The sequence below is a fragment of the Zootoca vivipara genome, chromosome 4 (assembly GCF_963506605.1).
Source record: "Zootoca vivipara chromosome 4, rZooViv1.1, whole genome shotgun sequence".
Taxonomy (NCBI): Eukaryota; Metazoa; Chordata; class Lepidosauria; order Squamata; family Lacertidae; genus Zootoca; species Zootoca vivipara.
Window position 1 is genome coordinate 74,921,108 of NC_083279.1, and position 20,468 is coordinate 74,941,575.

Consider the following 20,468-nt stretch of genomic DNA (forward strand, 5'->3'; position numbering starts at 1 on the left):
TAGCTCCTATTCAAAAGTTATTTGGTGTAGAAAGAATGGCAGTTTCAGATAGAATGGAGAGAGGCCTACAAACACAAATCTGTATGCACAGAGGCTTACAGTATTTCAGACATGAAAATGAATTCATGTAGACTGCCCCTCCCTTTGGTGCTGGCGCTGTAGTAACAGTGTCAGAATAGGTTCAAGGAAACCAAGGCTCAAATCGCCACTCACCCATCAGACACACTGGGAGAATTTGGGCTAGTCACCTACTTTTCTCAGCCCACCTTATAGGATGGGCTGTGAGGATAAAAATGGAGGGGGAGGAATGATGCATTGAATGCTACCTTGAGATCCTTGGAGAATGTGTAGAGTTTATTTTCTACACAGAACAATATCTGAAAAGATGTTCCCTGTCTTATGGTTACTGTTCCATTACCTTACACATCTCCTGAGAGACCTACCTATAATGCAGACCCTCTTCTCTGGATAAACTACCCTTGTCCATTCTCGCTTTCAGAATGCTGCTTTGCTTCAATGACAGCAGACCTTCTAAATTGGACTGAGTATTGGGATCTAGCTTGAAAACATATCTGTAAAGTATTCTGGTGAAGGATTTCATCAAGCACAGACTACCCTTCTTTCTGACAGACTGCTTTGCGTCAGTAAGTTTGCTGTGCCATGTGCAGTCTCTGTGGCCTTGGGCTAACTTAGCAGGTCTGTCTCATTCCTGAATACAGCACTAAGGTCCCAAAATCAGATTTGCAAAGATTGGTGGTGTATATTGTTGTTGTTTAGTCGTTTAGTCGTGTCCGGCTCTTTGTGACCCCATGGACCAGAGCACGCCAGGCACTCCTGTCTTCCACTGCCTCCCACAGTTTGGTCAGACTCATGTTGGTAGCTTCGAGAACCATCTCGTCCTCTGTCGTCTCCTTCTCCTTGTGCCCTCCATCTTTCCCAACATCAGGGTCTTTTCCAGGGAGTCTTATCTTCTCATGAGGTGGCCAAAGTATTGGAGCCTTAGCTTCAGGATCTGTCCTCCTAGCAAAACTGGTGAGATAGTGGAATCAACCCAAAGGGGTTTAAGGCAGCAATATACTAAGCTTGAACCTACCAAATAAAGTCGCATTTTAAAAACTAACTGGGAAGCATAAACTTGGTTTTAATAATTGATGGTGATGATACTTAAAAACAATTGTAGCATGTCTATAAATGTAGTGGAAGCTGGCAGCCACATGATCTACTAGTCATTCTGATGCATTTGCTGCTTCTCAACTTTTTCTTTTAATCTAAAGGCATTGTTATGTTTCTGCTATGAAATGTTGATACTCTCACATTGTTATAGCCCCGAGAGCTGTGCAACTTATATCTCTTATGTTTTGCAACACACAGCGAAAGTTGCAAAACAGGACAGCCAATATAATGTGGAGGGTGGAACACTTGCCCTATGGGGAGGGGTCGGGAAATGGCTTTTAAGGGCCTTTTGCATGTGAGGCTTTTTAGATAAGAAGAAGAAAAAACAAGTATGTGGCATGAATGTGTTACAGAGAACGAGAGGGAAGGATTCGCTTGAGGAGGAGTCAGTTGAGAGAGAGGGAGAGGGAGAGGGAGAGGGAGAGGGAGAGGGAGAGACTCCGTCTGACAGGCGCCGATTCCTTCTCCGTAGGCTAAGGCAGGAGCCCTAGTGGACTCCGTTTCCCAGCATGCAACCCCACCGTGAGGGCCTAGTCGTCACGTTGCATCTCGGGAGCTGTAGTCCTAGAAACCCTTGTTATGCAAAAAACACGGGGATGAAGCGAGGAGGTGGGAGGGTCCCGACGACAGCCCTCTGGACGGAAGTGTTGCACACGCGCGTTCTCTCAGGCGGGCAGGTGAGCAGCCCCATCCCTCGCCCTCGGCGGCGACACCTGTTCGCTTGTCAGGCTTCTCTGGGAGCCGGGGTGGGTTGCGGGGGGGGGGGAGGGAACGGGGGCATCGTGTGAACCGTCCAGAGGTGGCGGGTGGGGGCCGGGAACCCAAGCAGGCCGGGGGTTGGGGAAGAAGGCAATACATATAAAGTTGCCCTTTGTCCCGCAAGAGTGAGTTACGCGACTCTCAAAGTCTGCTCGACTGCAGCCTTTAAAATAATAATTAAAAAAATACTTTGTATAAACAAGCAAACGGGCAGATAGGGGTGAGGGACGGCCGCCTACTACTGGCACCGAAAGCTAAATCGAGGGGTTTTCGCTTCGCTCTCGGTCTCCACACACAAACACGGAGTAGCTTTTCCTAACTCGGGTCTTGCTGGGTGTGAAACATTTCAAGGCGCGGGATTCAGCCCTGGATTTGGGCTGTGTGGCGAATTGTAAGGCGATGGTGGGACTTTGCGCTTCAACTTTTATGGGGTGGTTTTTTGGGGGGGTGGGTTAAATTAAAATTTTCCCGCCTCTGCCAGCGCTGCTGCGTCCGCTTCTCAACCCTCCTCTTCCACCCTCACCCCCCACGGTTGTTTTCCCCTCAGAGGAAAAATACGAAACGTCACAGTTATGGGTGACAATAATGATGATAATAAAGGAGTCCAAGCTGTCATACGCTGACTTAATCCCTCTCAGAGACGCATTGTGGGGATAACAGGCTGTGTTCCTGGCCTTGGTACGTGATTTTTAAAAATGGCAAAGCCAGGATTTTTGTTAGTGGGGCCGGGGGCAGGCTTTTGTAAGAGGGGAGGGAGGGGCAAACTTCAGATTTGTATTGGTTTTGATTGATTTGGGGAGGGCAGCTTTTGAATGATTTGGTTATGCCCATGTTTGTGAGAAATAAATTAATAAGGGGTTCCCCCACCACCACACATATGTACGGTAGAAGAAGATCCGAGTTGCAAAAGACCTGCGAGGGGTTTGCTTTTTAAAAGCAGCTTTCGTCACTTTTTGAGGACTCACAAAGCAGTGTACAAACAGAGTCAAGGCAAGATGTCATGATGAAATAGCCACCATTGTAAGAATACAGGCTAGAATAAAATTCTCCCTGCCCCACCGGCTAGAGGATTACTGATTCACAGCTATGGTAAAATCCTGAGGTTCTCAATTGTGTTCAATAGGAAGCTCTCACCCAGCTTCACCCTAATGGAAGATTCAAAAATGGCTCACCCAGCTTCACCCTAATGGAAGATTCAAAAATGGCTTCCAGTGTGAATGCGCAAGCTCCCTGTTTGCACAATTGATGGTTTATTCCGTTCTGTTGTATAGTAGGCAGTTTTCTCCAAGAGGCTTCTTGCCACTTGCATCTGTGCATGTGACTTGGGTCACTTGGCTATGAAAAGGGTGAGCTGGCAGGGCTCTTTTACCTCCTTTTAAGATGTCCCCACCAATCCTGCTGATTCTCAGCGGTTGTGAAGAGTCTGCATATGGTTGAAAGTCTTTGTATCGATCTTTCTGTATTCCTCCCCACCCCCATGTTCCATGACTGACTCCTGATATTAAAAAGAGTATTGGGGGTTCAGGCATGATATATTCTAATAGTGTGCTACACTGTTCTATAAGATCAAGTGAGTATTTCCCCTGTGCTTCACGGACGCTGTGTTCTGGATTTTGAAAACCCTGAGAGTCAAAGACCATTTGAAAGAACAGTCATTCTTGTTTCAGTGACCTAGGACATGTTTGAGTGCCAGATCAAATTACATTCAACTTTCCCTGTCTGGTTGAAAAAACACCTGTTCTCAGATGAATGGAGAGGGTCAACCAGCTAGCAGTGAACCACACTGAAACTCTTGCACTACTGGGATTATATTCAAGTAGTTCAAAACACCCAGCTGCCATAATAATTCATAGAACAGCAAGAAAGGCCATAAAGTACAATTGCTTAGCAAATAAAAATGATAATATATGAGAACAGCAATGAGAAAATATATTATTAATAATTCTTTTTTTCTTCTGGATGAGTAAAATGCTTTTTAGGACAACAGTTTACTTAAAACACGTTTTGTAATGGTTTTATGTACAGCAATCTATTTTACTGTGTTAGAAAATGATAATTCCTGTGAACATTCATGCGAGGTGTGCTCAGTGTTTTCATTGCTGTTGCAAGTTTATCTTGATACCCAAATATGTTGCCAGTCCTTAATATTGTGAGTATGCAATGCGGTTTCTTCCCAAGTAATGCATTTGGTTTGTCTGTTTACTACAACATTTGTAATTTCTATTTTCAAGTTTTATTTGCCTATGTCTTAGGTGGCAAAAATTAAAATGCCTGTGTTTTAAGTAGCATAGGGTGCTGCCTCTCATTCACTTGCTAGTACAGTATTGGTTATATTTGCTTGTACAAAAGTAGGGGTCCAGTCCTATATTGCATTTACATGCACTTTGCAAAATGGGCTGTTCTTCTGAATAAAGTATGCATAGCATTGCTTTGTAAAATTAAGAAAAATGACAAATAAATATAATATTATGCTAATTAAGTGTTAAATTATGTATTTTGTATTGTTAAAGCAGCAAAACAATTTTAGGTTTGATAAATAATTAAGTAAGTATTGAATATATTTGAATTTCTCACTGAATTGGAAGCCTGGGATTCACAGTTTCTAAAATTTTAAATCTAGGCAAACACACCACCAAAAAGGACTGGCTCATGCTTAGCAGCGAAAGAATGCTGAGTCTCAGTTGGAAAAGAGAAACATAAAACTTAGGGTTGGGAGGAGAAATACTGTAGATTATTCTGATTCCTGAAGGAGGGCCGGGCCAACTGACTGGAACCCTGAATAGGAGTACTCTACACTGCAATATTGCTTTAGATCAGGGGTCCCCAAACTACGGCCCCCGGGCCGGATGCGGCCCAATCGGCCTTCCAATCCGGCCCGCGACGACCCCCGCCGCCCGCTGCCGCCGCCCGCTCTCACAGGCGCGCGGCGCAGCGGCGATCTGAAAAATCGGCAAAAAATCGCCGAAAATCCTTTGTGCGCATGCGTACGGGCCTCTCCCGACCCGGAAGAGGTCATTTCTGGTGCACTTCCGGGTCGGGGGAGGCCCATACGCATGCGCACAAGCGATTTTCGCCGATTTTTTTTCCGCCCGTGTGCGCGTGCGCACGGGCGCGCACTCCCCCGCCCTCCGGCCCGCTGCGCGCGCACTCCCCTGCCGTCCGGCCCACCGCGCGGTCGGCGCGGCGGGCACTGGCCCGCCGCTCGGTAAGTCTGGGGACCCCTGCTTTAGATCCTATTGTATTATATGTAATAATTATGTTTGGGTTAATCTTTCTCCTGAAACAAGAGTTTCAGTAACAGAAATAAACTTTATTGGCTAAAAAAACAGAATTTTATCTGAAGTGTGGAGATCGTGATCCGCACCAAAACGTAATTTTAAATACCAGCATTTTGAAACTGTTCCTACTTCCACACCACAGTGGCAAGTGGGAAACAGGTGACTATAGATTGCCTCCAATAAATGCTCATACATTTATATAAATTAGATACGTAAATGAACTGAAAGTCACAGCCCTCCTACTTTGGCTAGAAGGAACTGCTTCTGCTGTCAGCCTTTTTATCCATCTAACTCAGTTTCATCAAGCCTTGACTGGTGGCTGTTCTCTAAAGCAGGGGTCGGCAAACTACGGTCTGTGGGCCGGATCCAGCCTAATTGCTTTCAGGATCCAGCCCACGGACGGTCTGTGGATCAGCATGCGCCGTGGGGATTTTGTTCATTTTTTTTTGTGCTGCCATTTTTTTCCTGTGCCGCCATTTCCCCCCTCCCTCTCATGTATTGCACCTCCTCCTCCTCCCTCCTATTAAAAGTGCGAGCAAAGGTGGGCGCCAATCGTGGCCAATTGCCTGCAAAGGTGTGTGAGGCCTTGGCCAATGTGTGGGCAGTGGCTGCACGTGATCAGCGGCTGCCCCGCAGCGTGGAGCCAAAATCATCTCAGTGACGGGAGGAAGAGACCAAGCGGCGGCGGCTCTGCCAATCAAACGCCACGCCTGGTTTACCTCAGTGGTGTTTGATTGACAGAGACGTCCCCGCGCTGCTTGGCCTCTTCCTCCCGCTGCCACTCAGCCTCTTCTGCCTTGTACCCACGAGAAGCAGCAGCGGCTGCGGCAGGTAAGGTAAGGTAAGGTAAGCGCAGCGGCTGGGGTGGGGAGGAGAACTACTTGCCTCCTTCGCCTCTTCTTCCCGTCCTGTCCCCCCCCCCCCCGTCCCGCTTCTCCAGCCCGCCACAATGTCTGAGGGACAGTGGGCCGGCCCGCGGCTAAAAATTTTTGCCAACCCCTGCTCTAAAGCTTCTGGCAGAGGGCTTTCATAGTCATGTTAGCTGAACTGCTTTTGACTGGAGACACCAGATGAACCTGGGACCACCTAACATGGTCCCAGGTTCATCTGGGACCACACTAACAGATGAACATGGGACCCCACCTAACATGGTTCCTGCTTGGCAGGGGGTTAGACTGGAACTATGATTCTAAGAGGTCAAACAATTGTTAGTTTATAGTTCATATGCCATTATATCTAGTTAGAAGTCAAATGTATTGTTAGCACCGTTTCATTGCTTTTCTCATTTTAATTGCAGGTTGGATAATAGAAGAATGAATAAATATGCACAGAAGATGTTTAAAATCTAAGATGTTTGATCGGCAATAAGGTTGCATTATATCCTGTGAAAACATTGGGCATTTTCCAAAGATGCTAGCTCCCTTCTTCAGCTGCCCAATGAGAACATTTACTGTTCCATTGCACTGTACCCATGAAGTTAAAATGTTGGTGTGTCTTGAAGAATTAAGTGTTTAGCCTGAGTATGGCTTTTGGAAAGAAAATGTCCCTTTCTCGAGTAGAAAATCCCTGCTTTCTGCTTTTTTTGATAATCTTTCAAGCAATATTCATCTTGATCCTGTATCGAGGCAGCAATTCAACTGTATATCGGACTTCTTTTCCGCTACCTCCCCCATTGGACTATTCACAAACAGAGGATGTCTATACAAATCTCAGTTTGTTCACTCGTGCTCCTGATAAGGCAAATATGCGGTACTGCACTGATTCATCAATATTAGGTATGTATAAAATAAAAAAGACACAATAAGGATTCTTGCTTTTGTCTTCCTCACTCTTATTGTTTGCAGCTTGATGTTGGTAATGCATCCTAATGATTTGAGTTACACATGAAAGCTGTATTTGGCTGTGATCCTAACTCCCATTTAGGAGCAGCAGTGCTCTATGAAGTAGTGGAGCCACCATCTCTTCCATTTCCTGGTTGTACTGCTCAGGGAGAAGGAGGGACACACACAGTAAAATTTCCAATTTTCACTGTGCCAGCTCCTGGCTGGTGCAGCAGAGGGGCCTGGATCAGGCCCATTGGTAGTAGCTGGACTGACTTAGGCTCCAGAAGAACCTCAGCTGGGTGCAGTGGGATCCACCTTGTTCACAGAGCATACCCCACACTGCCAGGACTGGGTAGAGGGAAACCTCTGCTGCGTTCCATCTCTCCAGTTAAGCTGATTGAGTTTTAGGATTGCTTTACCTATATGTCGATGTTGGGTGGTTATTGTACTGGGACCAATGTGTGAAAGCATCTTTCCTAGTAGCATTAATTTCAAATATTACATCAATCTTTTAGAATATATAATTTAGATGGGAAATTGCACCTGTTTGCTTGTATTTTCCAGTGCTGGAATTGCAGAATTTTCATTAAACAATGTACCGGTATGTGCTTCCTTTTTTGAGTCAACAAACAACATCATAAATACCTGTAGCTACCGGTATAACAACTACTTTGTTTCTGTCCTTGACTGGCAGGGGATTGTCTTTGTTATGTGTTTCATAAATGGTTGTTTTGTTGTGCTTAGAGAACCTTGGCTAGTACAGGAAACATTGATTTGATATTGGATGACCTTCCAGTGGACCCATGTGTTTGAGCTGTTTGACTGTGGAACAGTTGCCCTCTGGAAGTTGGAGAGTCTCCTTCCTTGGAGGATTTTAAGCGGAGGTTGGATGGTCATCTGCCATGGATGCTTTAGCTGAGATTCCTGCATTGCAGGGGGTTGGACTAGATGGCCCTTGGGTCCCTTCCAACTCTACGATTGTATGATTCTATGATAATACAATTTTGATATGCTAATTAGGTAATAAATTATACATTTTGTGTTGTTAAAACAGTAAAATAAGTTTTGACTTTATTGAGTCAATAAAGTACCGGTAGTGTACTGTGTGTATTTACTGCCCCCCCCCTCAATTATACATTACATTATACATTACTAATGAAAGTAAGGCAGTTTACTTCAGGAGTGTTTTCAGTTTTATATCCTCAAAATGCAGGCACAAAAGCAGACAAATTTATATTCAGGCATTCCGGGCTATGCCTGGGGGACAGGTTTAGCAACTGTTCCCTTCTTCTAGATGATGTCATAGCTGTATGCTACAGGGGCAGTCAATGATCTGACTTTCTGCATAACTTGGGCTTTGATGAGATATGATTTTGGTATCCCAGGCCTTCCAAATATTCATACTCACACATCTGCCATACAACAGCAGATACACAACTTTGGCTTTGTATTAAAGGTAAAGGGACCCCTGACCATTAGGTCCAGTCGTGACCGACTCTGGGGTTGCGGCGCTCATCTCGCATTATTAGCCGAGGGAGCCAGCGTACAGCTTCCAGGTCATGGCCAGCATGACAAAGCCGCTTCTGGCGAACCAGAGCAGCACACAGAAACGCCATTTACCTTCCCGCTGTAGCGGTACCTATTTATCTTTGACTTGCTTTCGAACTGCTAGGTTGGCAGGAGCTGGGACCGAGCAACGGGAGCTCACCCTGTCACGGGGATTCGAACCGCCAACCTTCTGATCGGCAAGCCCTAGGCTCTATGGTTTAACCCACAGCGCCACCCGCATCCCTTAGTGGCTTTGTATTGCTTTGCTATTAAAGCTACCTCATGAGCAAAGCTCCATTGATGTACTGTATCTTAATCTGAACTCACAAATGCTGCCCAACACTTGGACTTTTTATACATAAGGTGTTTGAGACTCAGTCTACATTAGTCTACATTAGTCTGACAAGAGATTTTGATTGTCCTTTTAACTTTTTGCCTTTGTCGTTGAAATTTAAGAAACCCTATGTTAATTGGGCTGGTGAACTTGCTTTTGTATTGGGTTGTAGGATTGTGTTCTTTTTGCATTACTTTCCTATATTAATCTTCCATTGGAAGCAGTTGCTTTTGCTATAAGTAGCTATCCTTTTTTACAATTGCTGTTCATCTTAAGATGTTTTTCAGTGTGCTAGATGTTAGCATCCAGTACCTCTTATCTTGCATATTGCTATTTTTAAAAACTTAATCTTTTTCAGTAACTACTTCTGAATAACTGCCTAACTCTGGATTTGTGCTTGCATTGTCTGCTCCACTGACTGTTTTTTTTACTGCTGGACTGGTTTTGACATAAGGCTAAACCATAGTTTAGCACAGGGGTAGGGAACCGGCTCTTGTGCTTGCATTGTCTATTCCAATGCCTGTTTTTCTTACTGCTAAACTGGTTTTGACATAATGCTCGCCCTAGTTTAGCACAGGAGTAGGGAACAGGATCTGGCTGACAGGACGATTCCTTGTGCCCCCCCCCCAACTCTGACAGGCCTCTCACCTGTCCATCACCCAACATCACTATGATTTCAGTTGACCAATTCTTTCTTTGCAGCGAAGTCATCACCCTCGGCTTGTGTTTTTCCACATGACGGGGAGTTCAGAATTGTTTATTAATGTTTTAGAATAACCTCCAGTTTGCTGTGTCATCCAAACCCAAACTGTGTTTAATCTTAACTATGGTTAGCAAAAGCATGCTGACTTGGACTCAAACTCCCATCAGTCCCTGTCCTCCCATCAGATATGAGTGAGTTGTAGTTCAGCAACATCTGGAGGACTATAAGTTCCTCCGTTTCTTCTCATTACATTCCAATTAAGCCAGTATTATAAGGTGGGGAGTGAGATGAGAGGGAGTTGTGACGGTACTATATCCTAGGCAGCATTCATTTGGTTTTGATAAAGCTTGTGCAAATCATTCTGTGCGGCAGTGGCAATATCAGCAAATAGGAGCCAGACAAAGTATAGTTCCCATTCTGTGACTCCTGATGGGAAAGCAGTAGATTTGCAGTAATGAAATTCACACACTTTAAAAAGTGACACTGTCAATCTTTCAGTCCTTGTCTAGGGAAAAAAAAGAATAATAGCTGAATCAATCGAAATGGTGTAGTCAGGTTGTGGAAGAGATGGTGTTCTTTGCTTTTGTATGCAGTTAATGTCTAGGGTCCTCATTAGTAGTGAGAAGAAATAACTTCATTTCCATATTCTTGAAGGGTAAGGTTTGCAGTAGGCTGTGCTGCTTTTTGAGAAGATGAGTGTACCCATGATTGAATCATCAGTATAATCTGCTTAGTTATCAATGAAGTCTTCCTGCACCAACCATGGCCATAACTAGTGCTGGATTGTAGTGTGGTGCAGGCGGTTCCCTTGCACAGGGTGCTGAGCTGAGGGGGCGCAAAATAATAATAAATAATAATGGTAGTGATGATGGTGATGATAATGAAACCTATATTTATACAGGCACCTACTGAGAAGATCCATTTAAAAAGCAACAGCACTAAAAAGAATTATTGTGAAGATAAGGAATATTTGGGGGGGGGGGGTATGTGCCAAAATCTGTCCTTGCCCAGGGTGCCATATTACCAAAGTCCTCCCCTGCCATTACTCTTACTGAGAACTGTTCTTTAGCCTTTTCCACGTGAATCAGTGTAATTTTCAGAGCAGATCTGAACCCTCCTAGTTTAGAGAGTTTGTTGGAAGCTGCCCAGAGTGGCTGGGGCAACCCATTCAGATGGGCAGGGGATTATTATCATCATCATCATCATTACTTGGTATGTTAGCTTTAATTTTATATTCCTTAAGTAAGTGTGGTTTGACTTCCTATGCTCTCCTTACCCTTTCCCTCCCCATGAAGCCAACTGAATATCTTGAACCGTTTAATCCTCCTTGTTCTGGATAGCTTATTCTTACTGGTGTTGTCACTATTTTCCAGACCATTCTAATTATGTGATTTATTCAGCTATTAAAAGAGATCAACAAACAGTGTGGCCAAGTGTTGTTACTCACAATGCTTGTCCCAGTGTGGTCTGTCTCCTGTGGATACATGAAGACACACAGTATGCTCTTCCTGTTTTCTGTTTCTTCCTTGTACAGGTGCAATCATTGGATTTGCTTGAGTTGAAGGAACCCAGTGTTTGTTCTATACTGTACAGGATTAGAGTATAGGGATACTCTAGTCTGCAGTAAATCCATTCTTTACATTCCTCCTTCACTCTAAACCAGTGTTTCTCAACCTTTTTTAGGCCACAGCACACTTTTCTATGAAAAAAAATCCCGCGGCACACCAACTCTGTGCCGCCCTATATTTAGTTTAGTTTGGAGGGGAGACGTACCGGTAAAGCATGCCGCTGAAGAACTGCTGCGCGGTAGCCAGGCGGACCCACCAGGCGCAGAGCCTGCGGAGCGAGCGGGGACAGACCCCAGGCGGGCAGACACGGGCGTGCAGCTGCTGCCGCCTCCCTCCCAGCCACCCCAGGCAGCCGCCGCCGCTCTGGCCCGGCGAAGGGAAGCCCTGCGCAGCCTTCCCCGCCTGCCTCCTCCTCCCCAGGAGGGCGATTTGCATTGTCACGTGCCTGGCGGCTGCCAATTGGCAGCGCTGACCCGCCGGAAAGGAAGCCGGCCGGGTCACGACGCGGGCGCTCGCCTCGCGTCGTGACCCGGCCGGCTTCCTTTCCGGCGGGTCAGTGACGTGACAGTGCAAATCGCCCTTCTTGTCGCGGCACACCAGCCAGTGTGCCGCGGCACAGTAGTGTGCCGCGGAACACCGGTTGAGAAACGCTGCTCTAAACCAGCTTATATCTGCAATTTAGTTGTAGTGTCCTTGCTGTGCTGCTGCAATGTCATGTTGAACTACGTGCTGGCATAGCAATTGGTGTTCCCTTGGCATAAGAAGGATCAGTCCATCAGAATAGTAAATAGAGTTGGTCAATGTATAGCTTTATACCAGCCTCTGGTATCAAGGCTGCTATTGATTGTGAAAATGGAACACTTTTAATTTAAAAATGTTAATTGAAGCGCTATGATCCCACTGACCCAAGGAAGCTGCATTGTATACTTAATAGCTCTTGCTATTTAAAGGCAAATTAAGTACTGATTCCACAATTATTTATATTTTCTGTGAAGTACTTATATAAAAAACATGTTGGAATTAAAAAATCTACCTAGAGTTTGTAAGAAAGCAGTTGACTAGCTTGTTATTGCAAGGAATTGGGTGATTTGTGCCTGTCCCTAATTGATTTTGCATTCTGACATAATGGCCTTGTTTGGATGAGCCTTGGGATCATGTACTCATCCTTGCACAACTGCAAAGAAGCATTCATTTTAAACTATCAGCAGCTTGCTGGGGCATCTAAGCTCAGGCAAGCTGCAAATCAAATTGTACTCTTATGAAGCTGGCTTGCTTCAGTTTAGTTTAGCCACAGTTTAGAGTTTGGATGGAATGCTAAACCAGTTAATCTTAAATGGAAGTAGAAGCTTCTAATCCCCTCTGCATCCTTATTAGAGGAGATGGGAAATGCACAGGCCTGAGGCTTGCAAAGGCTTGCTCTCCTAATGCTAATTAGTGGTTTAGTCAGTTATGTCTGAGCTCAGCCAGAGCCTCCCACACGCATTCTTTTAGAAGAAAAATGTTTAAATCAGCACCTGTGCTCTACCAACTATCCTTGTAGGAGACTTTATCTCAATGAATAACTTATTCTGAAACTTGTAAGATTTGGACAGGTTTTCAAAGTGGTTTTTCTCACTTCCTCACCCACTTAACCCTTCTTCTCATACAGTTGGACCCTTATCCGTCACATTTGACACACTACCCAGTGAAGAAACGATCATCAGCAAAAACCCGTATGTCCAGTCAGGCGGTCGCTACAGCCCTCCCCATTGTGAGGCTCGCTACAAAACTGCTGTCATTGTGCCACACAAGAATCATGAGAAACACTTGCAGCATTTCCTCTATTATCTCCATCCTTTCCTTCAGCGTCAGCAGATTAACTACTGTATCTACTTGATTCATCAGGTAAGCCAAACCAAAGGCACGCTGAAAGTCTCTTTAACATGATTTTTTTTTAATAAAATGAGCTAACGCAAATGTTGTCTGATAAGTACAGAATACGGGAATGTGCCTGCAGTTTCAATATACGGCTGTCTATAAAGTGCTCCTCATAAAATCAAAATCTGAAAAGTTGAAATGTCAAGGATGCTGCTGCTTTCTAAATTGCAAGTGTTCATCTTCTAATCAGCCATGCTGCTTTTTTAATGCCAGATGGAGTACATGCTATGAGTGCTGCTTAGTCCAAACTCTTCCTATGGATGTTTCTATGAAAATAACGTGATCTGCTGGGGATTTTAAAAAATTAAAAATAAAATCACATGTAAAGATCAGAAACAAGGGAAGTACTGAAGAGAAGGCCATTTGGGGAGGGATTAATTTGTTGTTTTGCATTTCTAGGCGTGAATGTGTACAATTGATATCAGGCTTGAATGTTACAAATTCTGTGGCCGTCACACTAATTATTAACCATGTAAACTTCATTTTACAGCTGTTAACATATTGCATGCAATTCCAGTCCTGAAATGCTGGCAATCTTGGTCCAGTGATTATTAGCTCCATTTTGCTTCTTCCATTTCCTCAGATCCTCATTCTCCACTTACCTTTCTTCATGTTCTTCTTTACTTAATAGCTATTCTTCACCCTTATTTTAGCCTCCTTATCTCTCGTCCCATAGTCCAGCTGCTTGTGTGAGGTGGCGATCCCTTCCTAACCACTAGTTTTGTCTTTCCTCACAGTTGCTGGACTGCAAACTAGTTTCTTCAACGATTGATACGCCTAGCATGCCAAATATCTCAGTGTCACAAAAGCAACACAATATATTATGAGTGCCCTCTAACCAATCCATCATTGTGTTCTAAGGCTGATTTTCATTTTCTCTTTTCAGGCTGGAAGTGGCCCATTTAACCGAGCAAAGCTTCTTAACATTGGAGTCCGCGAGGCCATGAAAGACGATGACTGGGACTGCCTGCTTCTGCATGATGTGGACCTCATTCCAGAGAATGATTATAATGTTTATGTCTGTGATGAATATTTCCCCAAACACCTTTCCACTGCTATTGACAAGTTATACTACAGGTAATAAATATCCTAAGGAAAGGGTATACTAGGCCCATAAACCATAATATTACCATTGGTTGGGGTCGGGCAGGAGAGAGGAGAAGAAATGTAACACAAGTAGTACAAAAATGCAAATAGTACAAATTAAAATGAATTTATTAAATAATAATGTTAAAAAATTATAAGGGTTAACACTGGGCCAAGTGCTTTGCAGTCAACCAGCACTTTTGCAGGTTCTGGCAATTTCATTGTTTATGAAGCAGTTGGATAGAATACATCTACTCCTTTTCACCTTCTAACATTGCATGCATATCAATTAGGGTATGGAGCATAAAACCACACAGGTGTTCTCCTGCATGCGCTTCTTTTGTATGGCACTTTGAACTGCAATCTTACTTGGGATTGTAAGTCCCATTGAATTTACAGTATTTGCAATTTATTTTTATTTGCAAATACAACAAACCTTTAGGGAAAATGTGGCAGTGAGAAGCATACAATCAACAATAAAATGTTCTTCATAAAACAAGTAGAAAATACATCAACACAGGAAAGCCAATGAGTTTTCAGGAGGTGTATAAGCGCCAATACTGCAAGTGCCTTCCTGGTGTTCATTGGAAGCACATTTCAAAGTGCTTTGTTTCTGTTGCAAGGAAAAACTGTTTTCTGGTATTCTCTTACTTCTAAGTATGCTTAAATCATGGCCTTAACCTTGAGATGTAAAAGAGAAGAAACTTGGAAGGTGTGTTTTGAAGCATACTGAAGTCTTGAACTTTTTCCAGAACTAATACCGTACAGTACTCCCTGTATTCACAACACTTCTGGTACAGCATCAGGAGCACTAAACTTGCATGAATGTGAAAGTCATTGTGTCCTGATGCTCCCTGTAGGACCAAAGAAAAATAGTAGTCTAGTTTGTTGTGCCAGACAAATGTACTCTTTGCTTTCCACAGTGCAGTGCAATATTATTATTTTGGTAAACTGATCTAGGTTTATTTTTCTTTGTAGTTTCCCATATTGGTCCTTTTTTGGTGGTGTAATTGCTTTGACCCCAGAACATTACATGAAGATAAATGGGTTTCCAAATACCTTCTGGGACAAAGATGGTGAAGATGATGACATTGCTGAAAGGTACTATTGAGGAACAGGCGTTGAAAAAGGTTGTGATAAATTCAAACATAACAACAGTTAAGTTGTGCCTGTTTAAAAGAATGATGTGAGAGCTCTCCATCACTCAATAGGACCTCTGTTCAGAAAGTGGTTGGTAATTACTTCATTTGATGGGTTGGATTTAAAGGTGCCCTTTTGCGTGTGGAATGTGTTTTCCATTCAAAGAAGTACTGTTTTGCACCTTTAGCTAGAAAAGTGTGAGAAAAGTTGGCTGAAATGGCAGAACATTCAAAAACCGTCCTCTGAAAGCTGCTATTCCAAGGACTTTGGCGGGGCTCTATTGTACAATCTATAAACAAGTCTGAAGCTGCACTGCAGGAAACAGAAAATTTCACTCTGTTGTTTGTTTGTTTTTAAATCCAAACTCCTTGTAAGATGTGACAAGCTGCTCAGGAATTTCCAAAGCAGTTTATGATAAAGGGTAGAATACTGCTGTCTGAGATAAAGGGGCACCATACAAGCCTTTGCAGACAGCTAAATAGATTGGGATGTGTACAGGGGGCTACAAGGTGGTTTCTTACTGGGCGTTGAATTAAATGTCAGCCAGTTGCTAATTTGAGCAAAGATCAGCCCTATCAAACATTAATGTGGCAAAGTCTTGTGAAATTTCTGTTCATCTTTCCTGGGTTTTTTCCTGTTCCCAAACATGGTTGACAGAATATAAAAATGTAAATGGAACACTTTGTTCTAACCACTGTTCAAAGCAAATGTGGCTAATCTGTGGGCAGTATCCAGGCCTCCCCTCCCACCCATGTTTTGCGCCCCTCAAGATGGCCCCAAATTTAATTTTTGTTGAAAGACAAAATTATTTCCCCATTTTTCTAGTTGTTAAAAATGTATTATTAACTTTAGTGTGATGCCAAATTGTTTTTGTGCTCTTCATGCTCCCTATTTGCCCTTTTTTTAAAAAAAATAACATTATTATTATTTTATTGTTATTAATGACCATTCCTGAGGATCTCGTCCTGTGATTCTATGGTGCCTAATAATTTTTTTGACACCAAAGACCCCCTTCTCTAATTCCTCCTTTAAAAATTTGTTAATGAATGATAAATAATTTAAAATAGTGCAGAATAGCAGATGGGAAAGTATTTTGGAAAGTAGACTTGATAACTGCAGTTCTCACTTTGGCCCAGTGCTTCATCAGGCAGTTAAAGCAGAGAAATCTGACACGGCATCGCCGACCTGATAGACTTTCATTCTGGCCACTGAGACTGTGAAGCCATTGTCAGCATATGTGGTTGTATTAGGACAATGTTACTCCTATGCCTGCCCCCCTTTCAAAAAAAGGAAAAACCATTTCTAAGGAACAGCATTGAAGCTCATCAGATTGAACTTCAAAGAACCGGCTTGCTATATCTAACCCTGATATAGAGTGGAGGCTGGTGCTAAAATCTGTTATTTCGGGTTTCGCGAGGCATTTTTGAGCAGAGACAGAGCAATGCACCCAAGGTAGGACAAGAAAGAAAACGGATGACCTGATCTTATATAATTCCACCCACCAAGAGCAAATTATCCAGCCATCTTATGTCTGTGTCACTGCTAGACAGAAAATAATTGATAATCATGAACTCTTAGAATATGCCAGTCCTAACCATTTCACCTTTGTTGCTGTCTGCCTTGATTTTGCCATTTTTATGAAATGCATGTACTTTTATGAAATGCATGTACTTATGCTCGTAAATTAACGTTTTCACCATCTCTTCACTTCAAAAGGATTGCTATAGCAGGAATGGGAATAGATCGCGTTCCACTTTATGTTGGGCATTACAAAATGATAGACTATGGACAAGCTGCTAAACGTGTACAGAACCTTAGAAGGTGAATACAGATTTTCTTCTTTTCATAACCAGTTTTATGTGCACTACACTTCCCTTCCCAGCAGACAGGGCTTGTAACACATTGCATCCGCACCAGATCAAACCATACCATCACCTTTGAGCCAGGATATATATTTTAGTAGTAGAGACTTGTAGTCTTTGGCACCTCAAATTCATTGTTTATCAATGTAACTACCAGCAGGATGGAGCAAAATATTTAAATACCTGATTGGTAAACATCTCGCCAACAGCCAGAGTTGAGGCATTCCAGCAGCTCTACTGGAATGGAGATAAATGAAGAGCAGAGGTGCCTTTCAGCTACATCATCTGACGCAGAAACTCTTCTCAGCCTTAGCTGTTGTGGCTGCTCTGAGCTGAGAGATACTGTATATGCTCAGAGGCACACCAAGCAGATTACTGGACTGCCCTTGGTTCATAGCACTCAGATAGATTGAAAACCATGCCGCTTTTTGGCTGCACCTTGCCTTTTTGGTATTGAAGGCTCTGCTCGTGAAGGTATTCAGTCTGCCACCAAATTTCCCGAAAGAGCTTCATGTGCTTGATAGCACATTCCTGGGTGAGGCACCTCCTACTTAGGCAAATTCTTGCAAAGGAAAACTTCTATCTATCCACATTTCATAGCCCTAGAAAACTTCCTCTTCATTTCTGCTTAAAAACCTAGACCTGTAACATTGATATCTGATTAGCATTTTTCTCTCTATTGTCCCTGCCTCACATAATTCCACCTTTACTTTCCCCTCTAGCCCTGCTGAACTGAACACTAAAAAAACATGGAAAGATGATGGGATGAATTCTCTGGAGTACAAACTCTTGGGAAAGAAGAAGTACCACCTGTATGTTAACATTACTGTGGATATTGGGGCTCCACCAGTACTACCACCTGAGGGCGAAAGCAAAGGAAACAAAGCTTGACTCTGGCAGCATTGGACTCTTGCAGTGCTGGAGTTTGCTGGGTACAGAAGGATTGTGTGGTACAGAGACATGAAGATGCATTTTTAAAGCGTCTATTTACAAGTAAAATAATAATAAAAGTCACCACGAATGAACACGCGAGTATTAAGTTTGTGTATTTTTGGAAAAGCATGCAGCCACTGTAAAGTGCGATGTCTACTGAACCCTGCATTCTTAACTCACCTGCACAGTTCTTGAAGAGCAAGTGTTAGATCTTATAACCAGTTACACTGTGATGTGGATACTTGGCATTACTGTATCCTCTTAACCGTATGAATGTAACGTAAATTCATGTGTTTGTTCTATTTTAGACCTCTTGCATTTTGCATTATAAATTCTGTTCTCTTGCACCAGTGTTAACGCTTTAAGATGGCACTTAAGTATTAAATGTGTTTCAAAGTGTTAATTTTGTAAAAAAGTTTATTTTTCAATGAATTTAAATAAACTGCACTGAGTATTAGGATTTTGTCTCAGCTGCAATCATTACCTGCTTTTCTGAAGGATCATTTCTCTCCTTAGGGGCTTTGATTTGTTCCAGAGGTTTCTGATATACAGTACACGGCAAGGGAAAACTATAGCCAATGAGTTATTTGCCTCTTTCCCATATAAAAGAGCACATGGCCATTTTACAGTAAGGCATGGGTGTTAGGAGCTAACTCCCTAGTTCACATTCCTCCCTAAAGCAATTCCATCTTAAACAGAGATAAATGATAGTTGAGGAGTGAGAGTGGCCAAGGTTTGCACCCCATGTGGACGTTTGTTGTAAAAATTAAGACACCTGCTTCTAGGTGTATGTAGCTCTGTAGCACTCTGCTATATTCATAGAATCGTAGAATTGTCAAGTTGGAAGGGACCATGAGGATCACCTAGTCCTCTTTGAGACCATGCACAATATAAGCGCTTGTCAGAATGCTGGGTTTTGCTTTACAGAAGGTGCACAGTGCTTCTGCGTCTTCCATTAGGGCATCCTGTACTGTGCCTCTTTTCTTTAGAGCATCCCTGATGTGGACCAGTCAGCTCTTGGGAATGTGCTGCTAAACTTTCTGGTACCAACTCTCGGTTTTTCTTTCCTTTCCCCCCACAAGCCTCTAGCAGAATTAATAACCTTTCTATTCAAAGCAGTCAACAGAAGCTTTTACTCCATCGCTTCATTATGCCTTGAGATCTGATGATTGCGCCATAAACAGGTGGTGATCATCTTTACTTATTTCAGTGCAAATGGCAGGGGGACTTGACATGTGAGAGATTAAGCATTTGCAAATTGCTTATGCAGTGCATTCAGTAATGTACTGTACAGTGAAGATGCATCAGTACTTCATCTTGTGTAGAACAACCATATTACAATGTTTGTTAGGTGTGAAGCAGGCAACAGGAACGTAAGGGTAGCCCTGTGTACTGGCCGGATTCCCCCCACTGCACAATTATTCTGAAGGGAGCATCTGGCTTGCATAGAGAAGGTCCCTGGTTCAATCCCTAGGATCTTCAAGCAGGCCTGGAAAAGGCTGCCTGTCTGAAATCTTGGAAGAGCCACTGCCAGCAAGTATGGGCACTAGAGAGCTAGATGGACAATAGTATGACTTCGTATGAAACAGCTCCCTATATTATTAAGGGAGCTGCTTCAATAAGGGCATGGTTTGCTCCACAGGGATGCAAATGACCTCACTTTTTCAGTGCACATAAAAGCTCTCTTCAGCTAATCGATTATGCATTGTGCAGCATCACTGAGGGTGAGGCCAACACAAGTTCCTATTGGCCACTTCACCCACGAAATACAGTACGCATTGTGTATAGGTGGAGGCCATTTTGCACAGGGGTTGTGTTCCTGACCCCTGCATGTGTCAGCGGAGCACGGGTAAGTCCGCCCCACCTCTGTCCAGCCCATTTTCTGACCACTTCCAGGTTGCCGTGATGCACGCATGTGCAGACAGTCATGGCTTGTATCTGCCTTGCATACTGGGGAAACGATAACATATCCACTAAGAGAAGTGGCAGGTGGTATCTACGGAGCGACTTGCAGACAGACAACTTGAAATTGTAACAACAAAGGCTTAATCATAGGAGCAGACCTAATGAAGTCTATGCAACTTAGTCATGACTTGATGCAAGTCTCAGTGATTTATCTATTCTAAGCATTACAGCCCACTTTCATTTTGAACACCCACCCAAATCCAATTACTGTACTATTTTATTGAAAAACGCTCAGGATCAGTGGGCAAATATCAGTTGTATAATTTCTTTAAAATGCAAAACATTTCCTTCTAGGAACTGTTGAAACTTTACTCCCCCTCCCCAAAAATAGGTTCTACTTTTAGTACTGTAGCCTGAAATGCATTAGATGCACCTAGAA

General features: G+C 43.3%; 1 protein-coding gene across 2 annotated transcripts; it reads left to right on the forward strand.

Moving 5' to 3' along the window:
* Positions 1-1,744: 1,744 nt before the first annotated feature.
* On the forward strand, positions 1,745-20,278 carry LOC118085305 (beta-1,4-galactosyltransferase 3). Of its 2 annotated transcripts, none has more exons than XM_035115825.2 (7): positions 1,745-1,850; positions 6,508-6,985; positions 12,835-13,070; positions 13,990-14,180; positions 15,168-15,290; positions 17,046-17,150; positions 17,914-20,278. In XM_035115825.2, exons 2-7 carry the CDS (start codon positions 6,733-6,735, stop codon positions 18,080-18,082), a joined length of 1,077 nt encoding a protein of 358 aa, XP_034971716.1. In that variant the 5' UTR covers positions 1,745-1,850; positions 6,508-6,732; the 3' UTR covers positions 18,083-20,278. The 2 variants fall into 2 exon arrangements, with proteins under 2 accessions (XP_034971716.1, XP_034971717.1); XM_035115826.2 differs by lacking the exon at positions 1,745-1,850 and adding an exon at positions 2,058-2,610.
* Positions 20,279-20,468: the final 190 nt, after the last annotated feature.

Excerpts from the sequence above, each read along its gene's own strand:
- LOC118085305 (XM_035115825.2), top strand. The coding sequence starts at position 6,733 with ATGGCTTTTGGAAAGAAAATGTCCCTTTCTCGAGTAGAAAATCCCTGC. Across the intron at positions 13,071-13,989 it reads GTATCTACTTGATTCATCAG|GCTGGAAGTGGCCCATTTAA; the intron begins GTAAGCCAAACC and ends TTCTCTTTTCAG. Across the intron at positions 17,151-17,913 it reads CGTGTACAGAACCTTAGAAG|CCCTGCTGAACTGAACACTA; the intron begins GTGAATACAGAT and ends TTTCCCCTCTAG.